Consider the following 23,672-nt stretch of genomic DNA (forward strand, 5'->3'; position numbering starts at 1 on the left):
AGAAAATCATTGTGAATACATTCAGTTTTATATTTTCTCTGCACCACAGACTGCCATTGTTCTAGGTTTAACCTTTGTTAGAAAGCTATAATCCTCATGGTCAGAAAAAGCCACTGAAAGTTGTAGTTTGTCTTCCTGTTTCCATATACCACCTATAATAGGAACTCCATTACCTACCAAGGATATGGAAAAATAATAGTTGTGTTACTGATTATTTGTTTTTGACCGAAAAGAAAAGATTCTCAGACTAATAAACAAATTGAATTATATCCACTACCAGTGATTAGTTCTGCCTTTGAAGCTTTGCATGGGACCAAGTATTGTCACTAAGTTACCCTCTTGTCAGGGAGGGGGGATGATTGGGAAACTTAATATATCTCTTGGCCATTTTGAGTATCTAGTCATAGCTTTTGAGTTAACCAATGCACCAGCTGTCACTGATGGCATTTTGAGAGATTTTTGAATTTCTTTGGGGTTTTTTGTACTTATATGGCATCTTAATCTTCTCCAAAAGCCTAAAAGAATCACTGTCATGTTAGAACGGTCCTACAGCATCTCCTGTAGCAGCTCCCCTAAAGAAACCCTCTGAATAAAATGTTTCTTTGGTTCACAAAAGCAGATGCTTTACTTGTTGTTCTGGTTCTCATAACAATAAACCAGATGAATTCTCTCGCCTGCTTTCCTCAGGAATCAGAGTCTATCCTACAACCTGGGCGATCATGGCTCAAGAGCTGGCAGTTTGTCTCGGAAGGCTGCCGGTTCGAGACCCAGCTCCGACAGTCTCGGTTGGTGGTCAGAGGGCCCGGTGGCACCAGTGTCCGGCAGCCTTGCTTCTGTCAGTGCGCCCCAGGGCAGCTGTGGCTACAATGTAGCTTCATCACCAGTGTGTGAATGTGTGGATGACTGAATGTAGTGTAAAGTGCTTTGGGGTCCTTAGGGACTAAGTTAAAGCGCTATACAAATACAAGCCATTAAACCTTCCTGTGCAGTTGACAATCTGACATGGAAGACTGAGAATGGCAACATCCCTTCAACCGGTTTTATGTCCCTTCCTATGTTCGGTCACACTGGGCCAACACCACCAAGTTCACTTGCTACACTGGGATTAGCCTGCAGTGCCAGAGCGAAGATAGGATGGGGCCCGATTATTTAAGACCTTGTATGTGAGGAGCAGGACTTTGAATTCAATTCTGGATTTAACAGGGAGCCAATGAAGGGAAGCCAATATAGGAGAAATCTGCTCTCTCTTTCTAGTCCCTGTCAGGACTCTTGCTGCAGCATTTTGGATTAGCTGAAGGCTTTTCAGGGAGTTTTTAGGACTTCCTGATAATAATGAATCACAGTAGTCCAGCCTGGAAGTAATAAATGCATGCACTAGTTTTTCAGCATCACTCTGAGACAGGATTGCTTTAGTTTTAGAGATGTTGCACAAATGGAAGAAGAAAGGTAGGTCATGGAAAAACTTCCAAGACCTACAGATTAAGCCTTTAGTCTCTGGTCCTAAAACTCACCTGTTGCTCTCCCTGTTGCAAATTCCACCACTTAACCTGAGTGCATATAATATATAGCTTTTTAAATTTTATGCTACAAATTGGGTCTTTCTTCAGAGTCCATGGAATTGCTGTCATTGATTGTGACATTTAGGAGAGCACGATTGCTTTATTTCATTCTGAACAATGTCTGTTTGGATTCCTGTTTCGGTTTTCATCGGGCATTCGAAAGTGGACGTATTGTTTGGATCATTGTTCTAGTTTATAACTCAAGTGCGCTTGAACGTCAGGCAAAAGCTGATGCATGGATATTCTTCTTCATAATTCTCTGGTAGACAGTTCGTGGTTCCATCAATTACAGGAAGTCGTCCAGATCCTGAAGCAGCAAAGCAGCCCCAGACCACCACACCACCACGTTTGACTCTTGGTGTCATGTTCTTTTTGTGAAACGTTGTGCTAGCTTTAGTCCAGATGTAACAGCACTCAAACCTTCCAAAAGTCATTTTGTGTCATCAGTCTACAGACTGCTTTCACAGAAAAACACAAACACTGACCTTGACTGAGGTAACTGAGGCTTGCAGTTATTTAGATGTTGTTCTGGGTTCTTCTGTGACACTCCAGATAAACCCCTGATGTACTCTCGGAGTAATTTTGGTTAGCTTTGGGAAACAACATTCAGGCTTCTGGGGTCTATCTCAGGTGCTTATCTAGCTAAACCTGATTAAAAAGCATGTGACAGTTTTAGATGAAATATATATAGACAACCATTCTCCACATAAATTTTAATATAAATACACACAATGGGAACACATAGTACCTACAGATATTAGAATACATATTAGAAATTTAGAAATAAGTAAAGGATGTGAGCAGGAAAGAGGGGAGTCCAATATGCAGGTGGTGCTGATGCAAAGTTACTTTAGCCTGAGTAAGTCAGTGTGTTGAACAATGAACACTCTTGCAAACATAACTGAGAATACAGTTTAGTTGTATGGGATGCATTTTTTGTTCAGCATTTTTACGCCTGTTGTAGCACAATACTCAATGCTCACCATGCTGTGTGTATAACACAGAAAAACTAATTTCATCCTCCCTGACCAAGCAGGCTCCAGAGAAGCTGTTTTGATGGAAGCTATTTTTCAACAGCTTTCCTTTGGTGATACAGAAGAATTATTAGTAATAACATGGACTCTTCAAACCAGTGTTACTCTGCTGCCCTCTAAAGGATTTCAAGCCAAACAGCAATCTGAGAGAGAGCGCGCTGGAGAGCGCGCGAGAGAGGGGGAGAGGGAGAGAGAGAGTTGCACATGTGCATTAGTGAAACTATAAAGGAAGTAACAGTGCACAAGAAGTGCAACAAACTAACGCCATAACGGAGAGAACAGCTGCCATCTACATCCAAACATGCAGCCACCACCGAGAAAGGTAAGGATACCAAGAATCTGATGTAAATGAGTAAAATATTAACACTGGACTACACTGACTCCTCGGGGTTGGTGTTCACTTTTTCTGAAAATAATTCTTTTATGACATCATTTACTGTGTGTATTACATGTCATGTTAGGCCTCATTGACTGTTTTGTCAGCTTTTGTTTTCCCTGCAACTCAAAAGCTAAAGAAATGAAACAAACTGGGATGTTACTGGGTTTGTACCAGGTGAGGTGTTGGCTCTCAATACAAGTATTAACATCACATCAGCGTCTAACTAAGCTGAATGCTCGACTGATGAATAAGCTAGCTTCTAAACGTGTTAATAGGCAGTAATGTGCATGACCTGCTCAAAGCTAATATTTGGGACTACTTCCAGTAATTGGAAATGTAAATGAAGCTTTCCAATATTTGTTATCTTCAGCTAGAAGGTTCTGTACTTTTCTGTGAGGGTTTTTCCTCTTATACAGCAATAGAATGATACACTACAGTGATACCAACAACAGAAAATGACATAACACTGTTTAATAAGGTTTAATTATCTAAATCATACCGTGAGACTGCTGTATTTGTGTCACAGGTTAGCATTGTTTGACCTATAAAATAACCTTGTACCCTGCACCTGGCTGTCATTTTAGGTCACAATAACTATATTATGTAAAATTATTGTAATTGTAATTATTGTATATACTATATTAGATATAATTTTAAGAATCTATAAAATGTTGTTGTGCACTTTTTGTTGTCACAGCATAACGTGGCATAAACCAGCAAGTAATATAGACTAGTGAATGTTGTTTTAGTCATTAGGCTTTAGTCAAGGAGGTTTTTTTTTTTTATGAACCTCTCCCAGTTCCAAGTCAGGCCAAACATTACTGGGTGTCCATTAGTGAGAACCACCATAGTCAGCAATGAAGTTATAATCTGAAAAACTTCCGGTGAAATTAAGCCGACCGATATCATCTTTTATCAATGAGACTTACTGCACAGCTGCCCCGTGTGTGTACAGGTAAAGGAGAGCCAGCAGATGAAGGTGGTGTTCTCAGAGCAGCTCAGCAAGCTGCAGACCAAACAGCATCAGGACACTGAACTGCTGGAGGAGATCAGGTATGACACACTGTCTATCTCATAAGCAGGTGTTACGTTACACATGTCCTATGTGTCATGTGTTGTTTTCTGTTTGCTCCCAAAGGTCCTTCAGTAAGCATCGCGCTGCTATAGAGAAAGAATATGGTCAGGTGAGTAAACATGATCTATTCTAGTCCTGTCTCCTGCTGTTACTGACACGTTTCATTGTTTACTGGAAATGCTCAAAATATATTGATTTGAGACCCCACATTAGTACCTGAGTGCTGGATTGGGTTTTGACTTGTGTGACTTCTGCACACATACACGGTTTGTGTATGTGTGTGTGTCCTCGCACAATTTTATTAGGCTTTTGTCCTACTGTTTTTCATTGATTAGTCCTAAAAGTAATAAAATAATAATATTTTTAGGACATTTGATATCCTGGAAATAAATATAAAATGTAAATTAATGACATTTTAAACCTACCTGGTGAGAGTAACTAACACTAGTATGGGTGGAAGGGGTTATTTGGTTAACCCTGTTGTTTTTCAAGTGGGGTGAGAAAAAGACACAATGGTTTCTACCTCGGGCTGAAGGTGTTGAAGTGAAGGTATAAAGGTGCTACATTTGTTGCTGCTGTTCTGGCTTTTGATGCCACGGTGTTGGCAAAGAGGTAGTTGTGTGAGGTAGTTTACCTAGGCCGAAAAGTGTTATTCCTTTGCTACTGCTGCACATCAGGTAGTCAGCAAACCACTTTGGTGCAGGGATAGGGTTAGGTTGCATTTTAGCTGCATGCTAGGCACAGTTTCAAAGGATGTTACAGAAGTTTCAGAAGATTTTGCCTCTGCAGTTTTGAGCTGCAGTTTAAAATTAAGGTGCCTGCAGTGTTTACATTAATGCTAGCAAGCCAACATATTTTGTCACAGAGTCTGAAAGGCTCAGACGTGCATCTTTTACCCCATGTATGGCCTTGTACCTAAATGGAGAGGATTTTTTGACACCATGCTGGAAAAGTGACGGTCTATGTTCAGCAGTCTGCCTTTTTTCAGCAGCACGGTGGTGCAAAGGTTAACTGTTACCTCTGAGCATGAAGGTTGACTTCTAATCTAGTCTCAGTCAGGTACAAACCACAGAAGTAGGTTTGCTGTGGAGTGTCTCTGCTGAGGACAAAGTCACCGTTTCTCTCACTTAATGTTACAAATCTCCTTGGTTTCAGCTCAGAGCTTTATGTGTTTTCACACCGTGGTGTAGAATGTTTCACGCATGTGTACAAAAACATCTGACAAGTATGTGAGTGGATGTGTGTCTGTATGCATGCATGCATGCATGCATGCATGTGTGCCTGGCTTTGTTAGAGGACAACAAAGTAGCATTCTCCTACCCTTGCTGAAATACTATTAAATCGTTAACACTGACAACTATTGATCATATTACAACATTTATAGCTGTAAAAAGCAAACTGAGCTGCCCGGTGGAACGAGCCAAAGGGAATATGTAGCAAATCTCAGGGGGCTACAACAGCAAAATTAGGAGTACCAGCTCCTTAGTTTAGTTTATGTTTGTCTTGCTACAAAAACCCTAATGTAAGAAGGTAAGCTCCATCTCCAGAGGGTCCAGTGGGTCATGTAATAATACTCGGTGGTTTGATCACAGCTACTTCAGTCCACGGGCTGAAGTGTCCCTGTGTAAGATACTGAGCCTGTAATTCCCCTGATGTATCCATTGGGCTGTGAGTGTGTGTATGATAGTGTTGAAAGGCTGTGTGACTGTATGTGTGAAGGAGGCTCTTAGGAGGAGTACTATATAAGTGCCAGTCCATTTAACAAGTTACCAAAACAAAAAACTCAATTGACACATTTTATTACATTTTGCTACAGTAGTGATCCCTGTGTAAGGAAAGTTACTTTGTATGTTATAGAGGATGTACTTTTTTGATTGGGCTCTTGTGTTTTTTCAGGCTCTTCAAAGGTTAGCTGTCCAGTACCAAAAGAGAGACTGGCAGAGAGGAAATACAGATGTGATCACTTCTGGGTAACTACACGACTTTACAGCATGTAATCTTCTTAACAGCTGTTATTGATTTTTGATTTTACTTTGAAAAACCAAACACTCGATTGGCTCTTTTTGCTGTTTGGAAGTTACATCAGCAAAACAGACATGTTAAGAAAAACGGATGATTCTGCGAGAACTTATACCTTTTTGTAGTTTGTGAAAAAACAGTAATTGGACAGCAGTGGTTATGTGGAAATATTTTGTTGTCGTAATCCCTTGATATATATATATCACATTTGACTTGTTGCCCATTTGAGGAACTGCATTCGATTACTTAATGTACATAAAGCAGAATAATATTATATGTAATATTATTAATATGTGAACAAAAGTTATTACCAAAGGAAATAAAATACTTTTAGATCAGCAATGCCCTGATGCTTATGTTGAAGTAACTTGGCTCTCTCTAGAATAAACCTCTCAAACATGCACCTTATAGCAGATAATAAATGGCTTATGACTAATTTAGAAGAGCATCATTTAGCCTGAAAAAAAGAGTTTGTTGCTTTATAAAACAGCCCTCCATAAAGCTAGACCGCCTTACTATTGATTAGTGATTCATTATTGCTATTCATTATTGATTGAAGGTTTCTCTTCGACTACTTTCAATACTATTGAAATATATGTTGACTGCAGCTGATCGGAGTTAACTTCAGTAATTACTTCCAATGTCTTTTAGACCCTATTCCCTCATTCCCAAGTCCTACTATTAATTAATGCTTCAATCTTAAATATGATCTCTTTTAATGTACATCAGGTTTCAGAGTGCATCACAGCACAGAAACAGCTTTAAAGGCTACAAATGATGTTCTTGTGGCCTCTGACAGTGGACTCATCTCAGTGTTTTTTTACAGCGATTAGAGCACGCTTTAGCTGCAATGTTTTGAATCATATCTGTCTAAGAGACTCTAATTTGTTGATGTAAATAGAGAGTCGTCTTAACACAGTGAGGTTCCACAGGGTTCTGTGCAAGGATCGGTTCTGTTTACATTATACATGCTTCGCTTAGGCAGTAACATTAGAAGAGATAGCATACATTTTCACTGATGTGCAGATGATACTCAACTTTATCTATCCATGTGTCTGTAATAAGGTTTGCAAACCCTTTGGTGTGGGTCTCCTCTGGGTACTTTGGCCTTCTCCCAAAACAGACATGCATGGTTAATTAACTGGTGATCTGTGGATGTGAGGAGTATAAAATGCTTTAAGATTAAAGCACACAACAGTGTGTGAATGAATGGGTATTGCACTTTAATCTCTCTATCTCTCTGTGTCTAATAATGCAGTGATTGGTGAGACAAAGCATTACTACAAAAGGCCACCCTGTGTGTGTTAACAGTATCTGACATTGTGGAAAGTGTCTGGTGGTGGTGATATGAATGCAGTTTGTGTGCTTTCAGGAGTGTGTTTAGCGTGTGGCGATCTGTGGTCGATGCTACAGCTCAGACTGCGGCATCGAGACTTTTCGCTGCAGAAGAATACCGTCGACTCAGTGGGCAAGTCTCCAAAAGTCTCCGCAATGCAAAGGATGTCCGGGCTAAGAGAGTGAGACAGTACACACAGATTAAACATTTCTAAACAACACTCAAATAATGAAACATTTTTTTCCTGCCTTCCTCCCCTCATCCCCAAATGGTTGTGGCAGATGGCTGCCTCTCCCTGATCCTGGTTCTGAAGGAGGCGTTTTCCTGTTTAAAGGGTTTTCCTTCCCAGTATTGTCAAAGCGCTTGTTTAAACGGGGCTGTTTAATTGATGGGCTTTCTCTCAATTACTCTAGGGTCTTTACCTTACAATATAAAGTGCCTCAATTCAGCTGTTGTTGTGATTTGGCACTATATAAATAGAATTCAGTTTAATTTAGCTTAAGTCTATGAAATTTATGCAAGTGGAATCTGATGTCTTTGGGTTGTGTGCATATGTGTGTTAGGGCCTGGAACGGCTGCAGAGGGTGCAGGCTGAAGTGGTGGATGCTCTACGGGAACTACAAAGGGTCAAGAAGTGCTACCACGACTTCAGTCACATTGCCAGTATTGCACGTGAGAAAACTGCAGATGCACAGGCCAGGTCAGTGTTTCAATACGGAGGTTTGAATCTTCTGCTAAGACTTTTGACCAGCATTTCATTTTGTTTTAAAATATTTTAAAAGTAACTAAAAGTAAGATTTTTAAGGTTGTATTAAATACATTTTGGAACAATGTTTGTCACTTCTATATATTTTATTCTACACTTGTACTCTTAAACTATTACTAATATTATTGTCACAACTTCTTTAATAAAACAGTAAAAAAGTTAGATACTACTGCCGATGGGAGTTCAGCCAATAAGAGCTCAGCTTGCAGAATGAAAGTTTCCTACAACTTATATTTTAACCACTACATGTATATAGAGCATTAAAATAAATATGAAGCAATATGTTAAGTGCTGTAGTTTTCTCTTGTCTTGAATGACATAAATACGATTTCACTTTCTCTTCCAGAGCTAGAAAAAGCGAACATGGAATTTTTCACTTCAAAACAGGACTCCATAAAACGACCACTAAGGTATGGATGAAATGAGCTGCTGAAATCTTATTTCTATGCTGAACTGTGTCCTGGTGTAATGTGGTTTCTCCCCTGTGACTATGACTTTGAAAAAGAGTTGTCCCAGGATAATCTCTCTAGGTTCCCTTGCCTTTAATGCAAACCAAAATTGTATTATCACTCTATCCATCCATTTATTATTACATTAATATAGCACAAGGTTCAGTTACCTTTACACAAAAGCAGCTCCTTCAAAGAGCTGTTTTTTACTATCTTAATCTGAGTCTGTACTTTTTCACTTGTTACTTGAGTACAGAAAAGAATCAGTAGTCCAACTTTTGCCGGAGTATTTTTTAACACTTATTATCTGTATTTCACCTTAAGTACACAATGTCTGCACTTTTGCCACCTCTGCATTAGGATATAAACAACAACAAAAAAACACCCTAAAGAATGATCCCAGGAGGCATCATAATCAGATGACTCCTATTTTTCCGAGACTCCTTTTGAGGTCATTGGTAGGGTCTCCCAAAGCAAAGTGGTCCCAGGGGCGGGGCCACAATAAGAGATTAAAACAAAACCCCAAATGAGCTACAGCACTTCAACAAGAAGGTGTCAGGCTTGGCCGTCAGTTTGGTTCCACCACCTTGTGGGCCATCCCCCACAGGGACAGGCACTGGGGTCCTGAGCAAGGTGGTGGTTGACCCCCTGGGATTGCAGGCTGTGTTTTTGGGAAGTGGAATGAAAAGGTTATTACACAGCACACACTGCTGAATTATAGACCTGTATAAATGTTGCCTGTTTGTGTGACATTGTGTTTGTGCTCACTTACATGTTTGCAGCTCACTGCCAGACTCAAAGAGTGTGATGACCGCTTGACTGAAGTTCGTAATGAGTATCTGCTGACATTAGCAGCAGTCAGAGCCCATCGGCAGCACTACTACACAAACGACTTACCATTTATTATGGAGGTAATCCACATACACTAACAAAGTCAGTGTGGTACATTAATTTCCTGGATATTCACGTTTTTACAGATGGAATGGATCAAAATGTCCTTTCACAAAAAGCTTCATTGCTACTTTTTTTAAGGAACTAGTGTCACCACAAGTGTTTGAATGACTGTTTTGCCATGTAGCGTTTAGCCTGCTGCCTGTACTGTATTTAATGAGAACACACATAACATAGGTGATTAGTCTTCAGTAGGGACTCAGTAGAAAATGTTTAAAAACTGACCTTTAGTGTCTGACCTCCTCAGCAAATGGATGGTGATATTTATGAGGATTTGAGATGCCATTTCACCCAGCTGTGTGGGACTGAGATGGACTGCTGTCTTCATACACACAAACAGTACAGCGGCGTGTGGGACAGTGTTGCAAAGGTTGGTATTGTATATATGAACTATACAAAAGAGAGATGAGATGCTTTGTATATTTTATATACTGAATGTATATTGACAGTGTGCAGCTAACTACCTATGGTCATTGGTCATCACAGGGCATCAGACTGCAAATGATTGGTTCAGTCTGTGATTAGTCCCATTTCACATTTGTCTATGTTGTAAATTGTGACAGTGTTGGATCGTCATGTTAAACATGTATTCTTAAAATAGAGTTCTTATGAAGTTGTTACCTTGTGTGAGGATTTATAGTTTTATTTTTGTAAGTGAATAATGAGAATGAATAAGAACTTAGTAAAATAAACTATAATCTGATTAGCCTGTATAAATAATGCATTGTGACAGATTCATAGTAAGACCCTCCTCGCTATGAGGAAACCGTGATAACCACATTTAGAAACAATACGTTTTGAACATCCAGCTGCTTGTACAAATAAGTTCACCATCCAGCACACATAACGTGAGAAGCATCATTTACATGTAGATGTATAGAAATGGCATAAACAGTTTCGTGTGTGGACTTTGTGTAGATGTTGTTTGTAACCAAATCAAATCTGTCACTGCAGATAGTAAACTCTAGACCGGGAGAAACTGAATAAATCTCGAGATGTTCCCCTTAGACTGTACTCTCTTGCCAGTTATTCCCTGGACATTTTGAGTACATTTGACTTTCAGGTGTTCATCCAAAGTCGGTAGAAGTGAGAACATTGTATTTTTGTTCATGCTGAAAGGCCTTTTCTAGCATTTGTGAAAATTCAGCAGAATTTGCAGCGATGCTGTTAATGAGAGTTATTTGTTTCTTTGAGGATGGTGTAAACTGCTTTTGTTTAATTAGTTTTTGTGTTGCAGGTGACCAGAGAGAGAAATGTTCAGCAGTTTCTCCAAGAATCGGTATCTTTCAGCAAAACCCCTGAATTTACCTTCCAGCCTGCTCTACGTGACAAGGTGTGTCTAAGGAAGACATACTGACGATAGTCCAAGTGTCACGGTGACAGTCCACAAATTGTAGTAGAGATTTGGTGATGAGCTCCATATTTTAGATATTTTGCATGTTTGCCTCAGTTTAATACAATGAGAGAAAATGTTTGACTTGGCAAAAAAAAATGTAGAATAGACTAGAATAGAATAGATTTACACAATAAAGATATGTACAAGTTATACATACACCTGCAAACATACGGATACACCCATACATATATACATGCACATACATACATATATGTATATATACATACATACATACACATATTTCCACATACACGCTTACATATATATATACATACACATCAGGGCTGGACGGGGACAAAAAATCGGCCCGGGCATTTTGACTAGAGACCGGCCCACCAGGTCAAAGCCATAAAGCCTTTGAATGAAAACAAACACTGTTGTGACAGTGATGTACAGTCTTGTTGGTATATGTATGATTTCTATGCATTTTACGTCAGATAAAAACTTTGGTTGTAAGATTCAGATAATATTAAAAAACTAGATATTTTAAATGAGAATAAGAAAGAAAAGTATTTCTTTGTGCCCCCCTTTCTCTGTCAATGCCCTACCTGCCCCCCTGGCAAAACTTTGCTAGACCCGCCCCTGCACAGTTACCAGCTGTCAGCTACTTAGAAAAGGATCCTGGTGTTATTTGTCTCTCAGAAACAGTTCATAACTTCCCTTCAACTCATTCATGTCACCTAAAAGGTAAACCTGTTTCTCCATCACCTGTTCAGCTCTGATGATTCAGTAAGGACATCTCCTGGTTTCATCTTCATGTTTCCCTCTCACCACATATCCAAACCGACATCATGACCAGCAGCTTTACAGCTGTGGCTCCAGCAAACATCAGCTGATACTAGAAATTAATATTAAATCAGTTCTAACAACAGCTGATCAAGCTTAAACGTGCTGCTGTTGTTTAACCGGGCGATAAACAAGCAAGAGAGACAGGACTTGCAACAGAAAAGCTTGCTTCTATAATAAATATGGTTATAATAAATACAGTTTAAAGAGGTAGGAATGTTAGTTGCATTAAAGAATAAATAGAAATACGGTTTATAAATAAAGTATAATGTCCATGAGCGTTGGCAGTGCAGTTATCCTCCAATCAGGGTGGAGGTGGGGCATGTTTGACTGTGTAAATTCTGTGTAAATTCACATTGTGGTCACTGGTACTCCTCTTCATAGGTGTCAGTTCTGCAGGAAGTTTGTGGTTCAGAAGAAGAGGGCTGCCTGGTGAAGGAGGCTAAGAAATGGACTACCAAGGTGGCTAAAGACCACAAGATCATTGCCCACGGAGAGAGGGTGAGAAACTAGAGGAAGAACTGTGACCACTGTGATGCAGTGGCTCCTTTCTGGTTTCCTGGATAATGTATATTTTTGCATTACTTTAACTTTAAGATCTGCTTTGTTTTATCAGGCTCTACAGATGTTAGAGAGCCGACTGAAGCTCCTATCCGGGGAGACGGCGCTCAGTGTGGAGCAGAAGATAGCAGAGGTACAGGAAAGCGTCAGGAAAGCCAAGGTACTTGTTTTTGAAAGTGTTTCCAGCCTATAAGTTAAAGATCCAACATTCACCAGTATAGTCAGTAAGTTTTCTGTTTCTACGTCATTCTGCTCCCAACTTTCTGGTCCACTGACATAGAAATTGACCACCGGACAGTGTTGAATAGTGAACCAAATGTGGTTCACTTTTTTTTTTGTGGGAGTTACTACAAAACATTTCCTTTTTTTAAGCATAACCCTCCTTCTAAGCCTGATAGTAGATCCTGCCTCCTCTTCAGACACACAGGTAGTAGGCCGTGCTCAGCAATACCACTATAGACACCAGCAGGATGGCTACTACCAGGACAATTTTCCATACTGCTGATCCTTTGGCTTTTTTGAAGTCTTGTTCCCTCACAAGAAATTGTTCTGGGGTAGTTGACAGCATCTGGTCCTTGGCTTCCAGTGCTCTGGCAACTTCTGATGAACTTTCAGGCATGCTGCCCTGGACTGCTAGAAACTGTCCATCAGCATCAAAATACTGTGGACTCTCAGTGATAAGCAACTCTTCCTGGGTGTACTGAAGCATGGCTGAATGACCACCAGACACGGCCAAAAGGGCCAAAAACACACACCAAAGCACAAACATGACCATAGAAGCTCATTCTTTTATTTCTAACTGCATCCTTAAATTTTAAGGGTGCATTACGTAAACACTGATAACCTGATAATTAGTGTTGCACTAGTGTTGATACCACGAAGTATCAACACTATCAATCGTCAGATTAAAAACGCTCCAAAGGACAAAAACCTGTTGCACTGGTGAAATAAAAGTTGGTGCTGTATCAGTTTTGATCAGTTTTATATCATTAGCTGAATCTGAGCAGAGAGTTTATCCCTGTGACATCACAGCAGTGACATCACCAATAGACAGCAGTGGCTGCTTCCACGATGTGTGATGGATAATGTGGTACGCTCATACCAATCAGGCATAACTTCACGAGCACAGAGAGGTGAAGTGAATAACACAGATGGTGGGTTATATTAGGGAGCAATGAGTTTGGCAATATATAATAACGGCATCTGGAAATCTACATTATAATAGCTGAAATATGAAAGATGTCATGTCTGTGTAATCGAATTTGTCTCAGAAGGATTTAGATTTTTGATCATGATAGTTTTACTGAGGCACACAAAATCAGTTTGCTTTCAGCTTATGACCAAACCAAAGCTCAGGAAAATTTGCGAGTTACACAGAATCCATGTGACTCGGGGTTCAGAGTCACATGTCTGTGTGTGTCTAACTACGTTTCCTGGTTTTTCAGCTGAACAGGGCGAAGGCCGAGGCTCGCCTGGCCCTGCTGTCAGAGAGCACACCAGGAACAGAACAATGGCTTCACGCTGCCATGAAACAGGTGGAAGAGGAGTTGGAGAGAGAGCGACATCTCAGCGAACAGAGGAAGTCTACTGAAGACTTTTCAGTATGCAAACAAACACACAGATTGAGCTGCGTTTTCATCACATGGTGGCTTGCATGTCATCTTTAGAGGCCTCTATCACTCGTAACGTCCTCCCGATTGCAATACTCCTTTTGTCCTCTGGGGTCAAAAATGACCCCAATTCTTTTGAGTGTTTTTTAAAGTACATGGTATAAATTGTCAATCAGTTCTGTGTTACACCTTAAGTTTTACCGTTTATATGACTTTTTAGCCATACCCTTTTCTTTACCCAAGAATCTTTGCCTTTGCCCCTGACCATCACCTGCAGACCTGCAGACCAACCAGAGGTGTATGTGAGATGAAGAACATAGGGATATCATCCTGACCTCATTATTTGAAACTTCATTAGACTGTATAACTTTAATATAAGCATCCATCACTGAAACATTATACATGTGACAGAAAGTAAGGAAAAGCAAAATATGTTCTCTTTAACTTAAACTTTGCCCTGACCTTAAAATCAGCCGTCAGCCTCTAACACAACACAGGAAGTCGCTTTTTGTCTACAACAAAAGCACACAAGTATGACTCCACAACATAATTGCACACATACAGAGACACAACAGATGTTACACACAGGTGAACAAACAGGCTAAAGACTATTCCAGATACAGAATTAACTTCAGTGTATGCTTGTTGGATGACGCTTGTTTTATCACTCAGCGTGTCTTGCAGATGCTCTAAAAATAATTTTGGGATCAGAGTGGAGACGACACCCTTAAATACTTTGTTTTGCAGGAGGATGAGTTTGAGCTGACTGACTTTGAGGACTACGATGATAATGGAGAGATCTTCACAGATCCAGTGTCAGCATCTGGAGTGTGTGTTTACCCTGCAGCCTGCAGAGTTATTTACAGCTATCAGGTAGTGATCATCAGCAGCAGCACCCCCCCCCCCCCCACACACACACACACACACTTTTTAAAACTTTTTTTTAGCAAATTCAATTAATCATTGAGTCTAAATGATCTGTACAAAGTCTGAAGCAGAGCTGTTAAGGTGTTTACAAGATGCTCAAGGCTGTTGTTGGTGCCGTAGTGGTGCAGTGCATAGCACTGTTGCATCATAGCAAGAAGGTCCTTCATCCGCTACCGCAAAGCATCCTTGAACCCTTAGAATATCAGCAGACTTCTATGAAATGTTACAGTTTGGTCATAATGAGGACCCAGATGTTGGAGATGTGAAATGAACAAAAAAGGAGTTTAAGTCAGGAGGATCTGGTGATGGCCTCCATGGGTCATAGAGGGCAGCCAATGATTTTTTGGGCGGTGCTGATTACCCTCTGCGCAGCCTTCCTGTTCTCAGTAGTGGCCCCTGGGTACGAATCACCCAGGCAGTAGGAGAGGACGCTCTCCACTGAGGAGCGGTAGATGGACAGCAGCAGGTTCTGGTCCAGGTTATTCTTCTTTAGGACATGGAGGAAGTCCAGCCGCTGCAGGGCCTTCTTTACCAGGGTGTTGGTGTTGTGGATCCAGATGAGATCAGCTGAGATGTGGGTGTCCAGAAACCTGAAGGTGGAGACAGATTCCACCCATTCTCCATTTATAATGAGAGGAGGGTGGACCTGCCTGTGCCTCCTGAAGGCCGTTCAGCTTCAGGTTATTTTCTGAAAACCAGTGGGACAAGCTCTCCACCTCTGCCCGTTACGCTGTCACATCTCCATCAGAGATGAGCCCAACCACAGTGGTGTCATTGGCATACTTGACGATGGCATTGGTGGGTAGATCGGTTAGGGATGGGAATGATGGTGGAGCCCTTCAGACCGGTGGGAATAGTGACATTAGTCAGGAAGAGGTTGAACAGCCCAGTGAGGATCTCTGCCATTTGGTCCGTGCAGGCTTTAACTACATCCCCTGGGATGCTGCTTGCACCCCTCCTTAGGTTGGAGGAGCGCTTCACAGAAAACTGTCCCGAGTTCTGATCAGAGCCTGTACTTCACTCATCATCCAAAGTTTTCGGTTAGCAAAAACACGGATGTCATATTCTCTACACAGCACTTGATGTAGAAAAGGACAGACTGAGTGAAGGTCTCTGGGGTCCTGCTGTTCAAAGCTGGACCAGTCTTTGCATATAGCACTGAACTGATGTTTTTTAGATGTGCATAAGACCATTTAAAACGACTTGCAGGTTTATAAAATAAGCAGGTCTGTGTTATATTTTTTAGGTTTGTATCACTATAATGTTACTATAGAGTAATAATATTATTTTGCATTCATGCAGCTATTTGATAACCTGCATTAACAGGCTTACAGTTAAATAATGGAAAATTATCTCTTTTAGGCTAGCCAATCAGATGAGCTGTCAATCATGGAAGGGGAGGAGCTTCAAGTAATCGAGGATGGAGATATGGAGGACTGGCTGAAGGTAACAATACTGATGTGATACAGTATAATGTACTTTACTGGAAAGGTTACTCTGATGTTCTCTGTGCAGGTGTGTAACTCGTGTGGTCAGGTGGGCTACGTTCCTGAGCGGTATGTGCAGCTCCTGTGTCTGCCAGCAGAGGACAGCACTCCGCTGGACAGCTCATTCAGCTCCACCTCATCCACTGTGACTAAAGAGACGCCAGGGAGTAGAGGTCTGTGGCCATGTTTACACTTGCACTTGACGTTACGTTACTTACTGTGCAATTTGTATACAATAAGTGCTACCTCAGAGGGGAAATATTGACCCAGGCCCTACAAATCCTTCCTAAAACTTGGATCAAGTCTATTTTCATTCAGTCACTGAAAGTCATAAGAAATAACTGAAAAACTAAGATAAATTAAGAAGATGAATCTAAGATGTATTTTTTTCCAATTTCCATAATATGAGTTTATACCATGTGCTCTGATGTGTCTCAGGTGTAGCCAGGGCTCTGTACGCCTACCAGGCTCAGAGCGCAGAGGAGCTTTCCTTCCAGGAGGGGGCGCTAATACACCTGATACGCCGTCCACGTGGAGAGGTGTGTGTTCTACGCTGCTGTTGGACGTTGGAGTGCTCACACTCCTGGATTTGTAGAAAACAAAGTAGAGCCCATCATGCACCAACAGCAATACTTTTTTTAAGAATGTTTGTTTTTTTGTCCCTACAAACATGAGTGCTCTACATGAATGGATAGAGGGTGTGGCTTATTTAGCGAGTTACAGTAAAAAACACCTCATAACAATTTAGCTCTTTCAAAGCTACACAGGAAGGGAGGGAAACCCTAACAACCACCAGCTTTTACCTCACACTTCAGTCACGCAGGATGAAGACTGCAAATCTAAGTGAGTCTTTTTACAGGTTGATGATGGTTTTTGGGAGGGAGAGCTGAACGGACACGTCGGCGTCTTCCCATCGCTGATGGTAGAGCTCGTTCACAATGAAGAGGAGGATGAGGGAGAAAAAGAGGAGATGGAGGTGAGACTACATCCTGGTAATCAGAATCTTCTGAAATTCAAAAATCAGTTTTTCTGATGTTTATTTTCCTCTCCAGCCTCTTCCAACCCCAACCATGCCCCTTTTCTCCCCTCCCATCCCCACACCCTCAGCTCCTAGCTGTAATTCAGAACTGAGTGCTGCTTCTCCAAGCAGTATGGAGGACAAACAGCAGGCTGCTCTAATGGAGGGATCAAAGCTGGCAGGCAACAGACTGGGTAGAGTCTATTTCTCTGTTTTCTATTTAAAATGCGTCATTTGAGGTGTTTCACTCTGTGTCTATTGCACCACCAGAGGCTGGAACCAGCAGCCACAGCTCTCCTGACCACTCCAGCACTCCACTGAGACCAGTAGGTGCAACACCTACACGTATCTTTAAGAAAATAAAAGCCTACCTCAAAACTGAGCACATATTTTTCTGAATATTTGAAGAGGATGGAAACACAAGCCCAGACAGGGCATTTTAAGAGGCAGGAAGAGACAAAGAAAATGCAAAAGTTTGGAGGTGAGAGCAGGGACTTTAATTATAGGGATTATAATAATAATCATGGAGATGAAGAAAGATAAGATAGAAGTTCATGTACAGCAGAGAGAGGTGGCAAAGAAAAGGCTTAAAGTGAACTGTATATAAGACTGGACACTAAGCAAGAATAAAAGTAGGGCTGGGTATCGTCACTGATTTCTAGAATCGATTCGATTCCGATTCATAAGGTCCCGAATCGATTCCATCCACGATTCAATTTGAATCGGGGAAATTTTGCCTCAGACAGTCAGAAATATTATAATTCAGATCATGCATCAGTACATTTCCATATTTTTATATCTATAAAAAGAAAGCTGACATTTGCGAGACTTTATCAAAGGTGTGAGCATCACAGCAGATGCCTTTGTGTCAAAGTAGCTGAGGATAAAACACAGAAAAACGTGAAGGTGATTTTCCTGGCTTAGAATTTTATAAAAATATTCTGCAGTAGATCAAAAACGAAAGAAAACCATTAATCAACATATGAACATGACCTGATGCTGCTGAAGTGAAGCAGAGGAAAGTTACAGAGGTTTTATTAGAGACACAGCTGAGAGTTTTGCAATTTTGCATAATTTTAAAAAGTTTAAATTTGTTCAGTAGCCTATTGAACAGCAGAAATTAGGTTTTCTTTTTGGAAGTAAGTAAAAGGGAAAAAACAGCGGCCGACAGCGCTGTAAACAACGGTAGACGTAACAAGCAAGCGAATAATGCAGAAAACAGATTTTTAGACGGGAAACTGTTCTTGAAGTACAGAGAGAGAGAGAGAGAAAGAGAGAGAGACCTGTGCATGAAGTGTGATTTTATCGTGGTGGAAGCAAAACAGCAAAAGTCAGAGGGAGTTCATGACGATGTTTACGTGAAGCGTAGTTTGGATCTTCTTTTGCTGCTGGTTCAGTGAATTTTAGCTGGAGAGAGAGAAAACCTGCAGCTTCAGAATCAGCGCAAAAAGGACGTAAACACAAAGCACGGACCCGCCGAAACATCAGAATCAGCGAGCTGTCGGCTTTCAGCCCCGACCGTGTCCGTGCCGATATCACGTTATCCAAGCCAGAATCGATTTTAGTCGATAAATCCATAATCAAAACCCACCCCTAAATAAAAGGACCTGAAGAAAATGTGTTCAAGACAGGGAAGGAGTACTTTGAGGAGTTCATGAATGTAGGAAATGAGAGCATGGGTGGTTAGTAAAGGAAGTGTAGTGGATTAGTAAGGAGGAAGTGAGGGCAGCTATGAAGTCCTGGAAAGGATGCCTGAGGAATGGAGAAGAAGTGTTCTGGTACTGATTTCAACAAGGATGATGTGCAGCTAGCTGTTGAAGGTAGAGAGGTGGCGATCAGTGAGCAGCAGTAAGGCTTCATGCAGAGAAACAGCACCGTAGATGTGATGCTTGTGATGAGAGGGACAGATCAGGTTGATAATTTTGGAGACAAAGTTAGTGAGGAAAGGCTGAGATGGTTTGGACACATGCAGAGAGGATTCATAGATGTAGTAAAGGAGGACACACAGAGGGCTGGTGTGACAGAAGAGAATGCTCGGTACAGGGTGACATGGAGACAGATGATCTGCTGTGTCGGCTCCTAAAGGGACTAACTGACAGAAGATTTGAATATCTTTGAGCTAACACAAATCAGTGCTTATTAAAACCCACGTTTATTTCCTCTCTGTATTGTTTCAGTGTCGAGCACCTCCTCCACCTCCAACACAGAAGACTTCATCTCAGGCTTGAGATAGACTGGAGTCATAGCTGTCTTGTTACAGCCAAAACATTGCTGATTTGTGCCATTTATGTATCGTCAGGTGGTTTTCTTGGTCATGTGAGGCATCACACAAGTACAGTAGTTGCAATCTGTGTGTGTATCACCGCTCTGTTAATCGTCGCTTTTGCAGGAACAACAGGTTATCAAGAAAACATGGCAGCTTAGATCCAGAGCATTGTTTTTTAGTACTTGACCTTTTAAAGACTGCCAAAGCACTGTTACAAGGAATATCAAAATGCCAATTTTATTAATACAACTTGTAAAAATAAGAAATTGCACATGCAATACGACTTTGAACCACAAGACAGTCCAGCGAGTCTGTCCTGAATCCAAAATGAGACATTTCTATATGAGTATTACTAAAGCTAGAGCTAGATCAACAGTCAGGATTACAGTATACGTCCCCACCTTGTTTGGGCAGCTAGAAGAGCAAAGAAGCATTACAAAGTCATTTATATGTAAAGAATGTAATACTTGACATGAAACTTTTACAAAAAGTATCTTTTTAAAGCGGCATTGTAAAAACAAACTTAATTGATTGCAGTCGTGTGAAAAAGAAAGTTTTCACAGCACTCCATACACTTCTGTGAAAGCTTATATATCACTACTTTTTTAATAGGAATTAACAAGTTACATGACAGCCAACTGTTTATAATCAAATGTACTTGATTAACATGAAGAGGTTTTGGCAGTTTGCTGGTCTGGAGCATGGAGGTGTGTGTAACGCTGGTACTTTCTCCCCAGCAAACTCACTCCAAGTTCAGACTTTGCATCTTACACTCTTCAGACCCCAGTAAGTATGTTAAATATTAAAGTTGAATGTGCACAAACCCCAACTAATCGAAGCAACACTGTAAAGAAGAGCGGGCTAAAACTCCTGCACAATACTGTGATTCATAAAGAAATACAGAAAGTTGTTGTTGCTAAAGGTGGCTCTGCAGCTATGCAACCCTTCCAAAATGCAACCCTTCCTTCCCACATGACTACACAATCATGTGTTAAACTTGGACCTCTTAAGTTTTAGTGTAGCAATCACTAACAAACACAGTTCAGATGTAACATTAGGTATTTGTTTTATTTTCATGAAGTCTAACATTAGCTAGCATACATGCTATTCTAAACGGCAACAGTTAAGCTAGTTAGCATGTCGAAGGCTAACATATGATCTACTTGTTTACCCTTATATTATTATATTATAATAGCAAGGCTAGTGTCATAATTCAACAATTTGCTTTTGGATTTTTGAAATATCCTCTTCTATATAATTGTTTTTGTACTGTAAGTCATTGTTGTGGAATAAATTAAGTTATTAAATTTGGAGTTTGTTTGGTTATTTATGTAAGTCATTACCACCTGAATCACTGGGCTCTTGTGGCATTATCTAACAAGGAAAAAAGTCACACTCAGAGCTTTCAGAAGCACAGACCAGAGTTTTGTTTTGTTTTTTATTGCATCAGAATATATTATAATCCATCTGCTTATTTACATTTTCTTTAGTGTTTGTATAATATTTTACAAATATTCCAAGCTCATCACAAGAAACATCTCTCAAACACTCACACTCCAGGATTTGATCAAGCTAATTATAGTAGTTATTTTTGTTTGCTTGCTTATTTATTCCAGGTTTTGCAGCTTTCAGTGGCGCTTAAGTAGCAGCACCAGTTCTTATCTCAATGAACCACACAAATTCCAAGAACTGGTTTTATCTTGTCAGCCTGAAGCAGAAGAAAAAAATGCAACTAAAGTGAAAACCAGATGACGAGTCACGTGACTTTACATACTTTTCTCTACTAACAAATATCACGGTTGTTTGTCAGTGTAACATCAGTTCCTCACATGCGGACAGTACAGGTGATATGTGAAGTATAGACCTGCCTTTATTCTGGTTTTAACTTCGATCAGTCAATACATAATCTGACCTCTGCATAAAAACACAGCACTCTCCATGAGGTCAACTTTTATATTTAAAGAAAAGAAATCTGTGAAATTCATTGCAATCGAAGCTAGGAATGAGATATCTTAGCAACAAATGTTTCTGAATAACTGATGCAATGCTGCAATCCAGTAACCTTGACTCATGATTTTAAGTTGAATTCATTAACCTGTAGAAAACAGACAGACTGATCTAATCATGGTTAACCAGGAACTTATAGTATCAGTGTTTAAATCATCGACTTCATTTTGACCGAATACAATTATGTGAATGAAAATCCAGCTTTAGATGGAATCATATTGTTATCATCACCACAAAAAGAATAGGTCTTAAATCATGGGCTCCATATTTTTTTTTATAATCCAGTCACTATACTGTATTTGAGCTTTATTTTTAATTGTACTTAGTCTAAGTGGAAATTTTGATATGTTAGCGGTAATTAAGAATGTCAAGTTTTCACTTCAAGTCCTCAACTGTAAAAATAAAAAATAAAATAGAACATTAGTGAATCATCTGCACTGAACTATACTTTTTATTAATCTCTGTCTCTCTTCCACAGCATGACTTAATTCTGTCTTCCTTCTCTCACCCCAACCGGTTACAGCAGATGGCCCCGCCCCTCCTGAGCCTGGTTCTGCTGGAGGTTTCTTCCTGTTAAAAGGGAGTTTTTCCTTCCCACTGTCGCCAAAGTGCTTGCTCATAGGGGGTCATATGCCATCATATGGGTTTTTCTCTGTATGTATTATTGCAGGGTCTACCTTACAATATAAAGTGCCTTGAGGCAACTGTTGATGTGATTTGGCGCTATATAAATAAAATTGAATTGAATTGAAGAGAAAATAAGCTACAGACACCTGCTCTGTTAAGGCAAATCATAGGCAGTTCATATAGTTATTTTTATGTTTTCAAAGAGTATATAATATATATGCATGTAATGCCGAGTTAACTGTTATGGGTGTTTAATTATAGTGCATAAGTGAAAAAAAAATCTTGTGTCTTTCATATACACATATCCAGCTGTGTAAAACAAACAGCCGTGTGAACATATCATGTTGAAAAGTACAGACATGTTAATGCTGCTAGAAAAGTTTGCTGGAGAATAATGGAAATACACGCTAACGCATGAAGATGCTATGTGTTCATTCATTTATAGTCATGCATAACACTGCACAAGGAAGCAAGCCAGTCAGAGGATGGAATGAAAAGCGAACACATGGGAAAAAACGAAAACTGGGACACTAGACCAGGGACATCCGGGTTTGTTTCTCACAAGGACAGGAAATAATGCTGAACTCTGAACTGTGTCTCTTAAACTTTCTGTTTTAACACAGCCGTAAGTGAGTCCCCAGGGCTCGAAGCACACAAGAAAGTACAAAGCTGAATAAATACAGATTAGCCTCATTTTAAGGCTACATCATTGAGAGCTAAGTGAGATCAAATTTGTCTATAGCTTATATTGTAGCTTGCTAAACAAGTATATAACTTTGTGCTCCATTCTCTTGTTCAAAGATGGCCAAAACACTAATATTGTGGTTTCTGTCAGTAGTACGGAAAGCTGTATATTAACATTTCACATCCTGTTGTTGTCCACCTTTTCTCCCTGCTTTATGATAATGTTTTAGGCTTTTCTTCATCAGAAGAAGTGAGGGAGGTTCTATACATTAAAAGATCAATTATATGATAATGTAGTCTGATAGCTATAGCAGCTTTAACCAAATTAAAACTTTGGTTATCAGTGCTCAGCCTCATCAGTTATTTTAGTGACTAAAGTGTCGTTACACAAAAATGGAACTAAATTTCTAAACAACTAAAAGCAGACAATAAATCTCCTTCTGGCCTCTGGAATATATAAGAGTCTGTAGTTGAAGCATATAATGACCTTGTTACTATTAATATTCATTAAATTAGACAATATATAGACATAAAAGTAAAGTTATAAATAAAGAAAGAATGAATAATATCACCCTGGTTTTACTCTGACACATGGCATTTCTTCATATAACCATGTTTCAAGTTTCACAGCTACGATCAACTGTACAATCAAATATTGCAAACAGAGTGCATGCATCAATAGAGAGCTCCAGACTATTTACTTTTATTTTATATGACGTAAAAATTTTACAAGTT

The 23,672-nt window shown here is 40.0% G+C and overlaps 1 protein-coding gene across 1 annotated transcript; it reads left to right on the plus strand.

Annotated features, from left to right (window-relative positions):
• Positions 1–2,844: 2,844 nt before the first annotated feature.
• LOC134645471 (F-BAR and double SH3 domains protein 1-like) lies at positions 2,845–23,586 on the plus strand. The gene is made up of 21 exons (XM_063498916.1): positions 2,845–2,915; positions 3,928–4,025; positions 4,111–4,156; positions 5,944–6,017; positions 7,439–7,583; positions 7,966–8,102; positions 8,515–8,578; positions 9,400–9,528; positions 9,816–9,938; positions 10,806–10,901; positions 12,135–12,251; positions 12,367–12,471; positions 13,757–13,912; positions 14,669–14,794; positions 16,211–16,294; positions 16,364–16,508; positions 16,774–16,874; positions 17,195–17,311; positions 17,388–17,547; positions 17,624–17,679; positions 19,531–23,586. The coding sequence occupies exons 1-21, from the start codon at positions 2,895–2,897 to the stop codon at positions 19,579–19,581; spliced, it is 2,151 nt and encodes a 716-aa protein (XP_063354986.1). The 5' UTR covers positions 2,845–2,894; the 3' UTR covers positions 19,582–23,586.
• Positions 23,587–23,672: the final 86 nt, after the last annotated feature.

The sequence above is a fragment of the Pelmatolapia mariae genome, linkage group LG2, assembly GCF_036321145.2.
Source record: "Pelmatolapia mariae isolate MD_Pm_ZW linkage group LG2, Pm_UMD_F_2, whole genome shotgun sequence".
In the NCBI taxonomy this organism is placed as follows: Eukaryota; Metazoa; Chordata; class Actinopteri; order Cichliformes; family Cichlidae; genus Pelmatolapia; species Pelmatolapia mariae.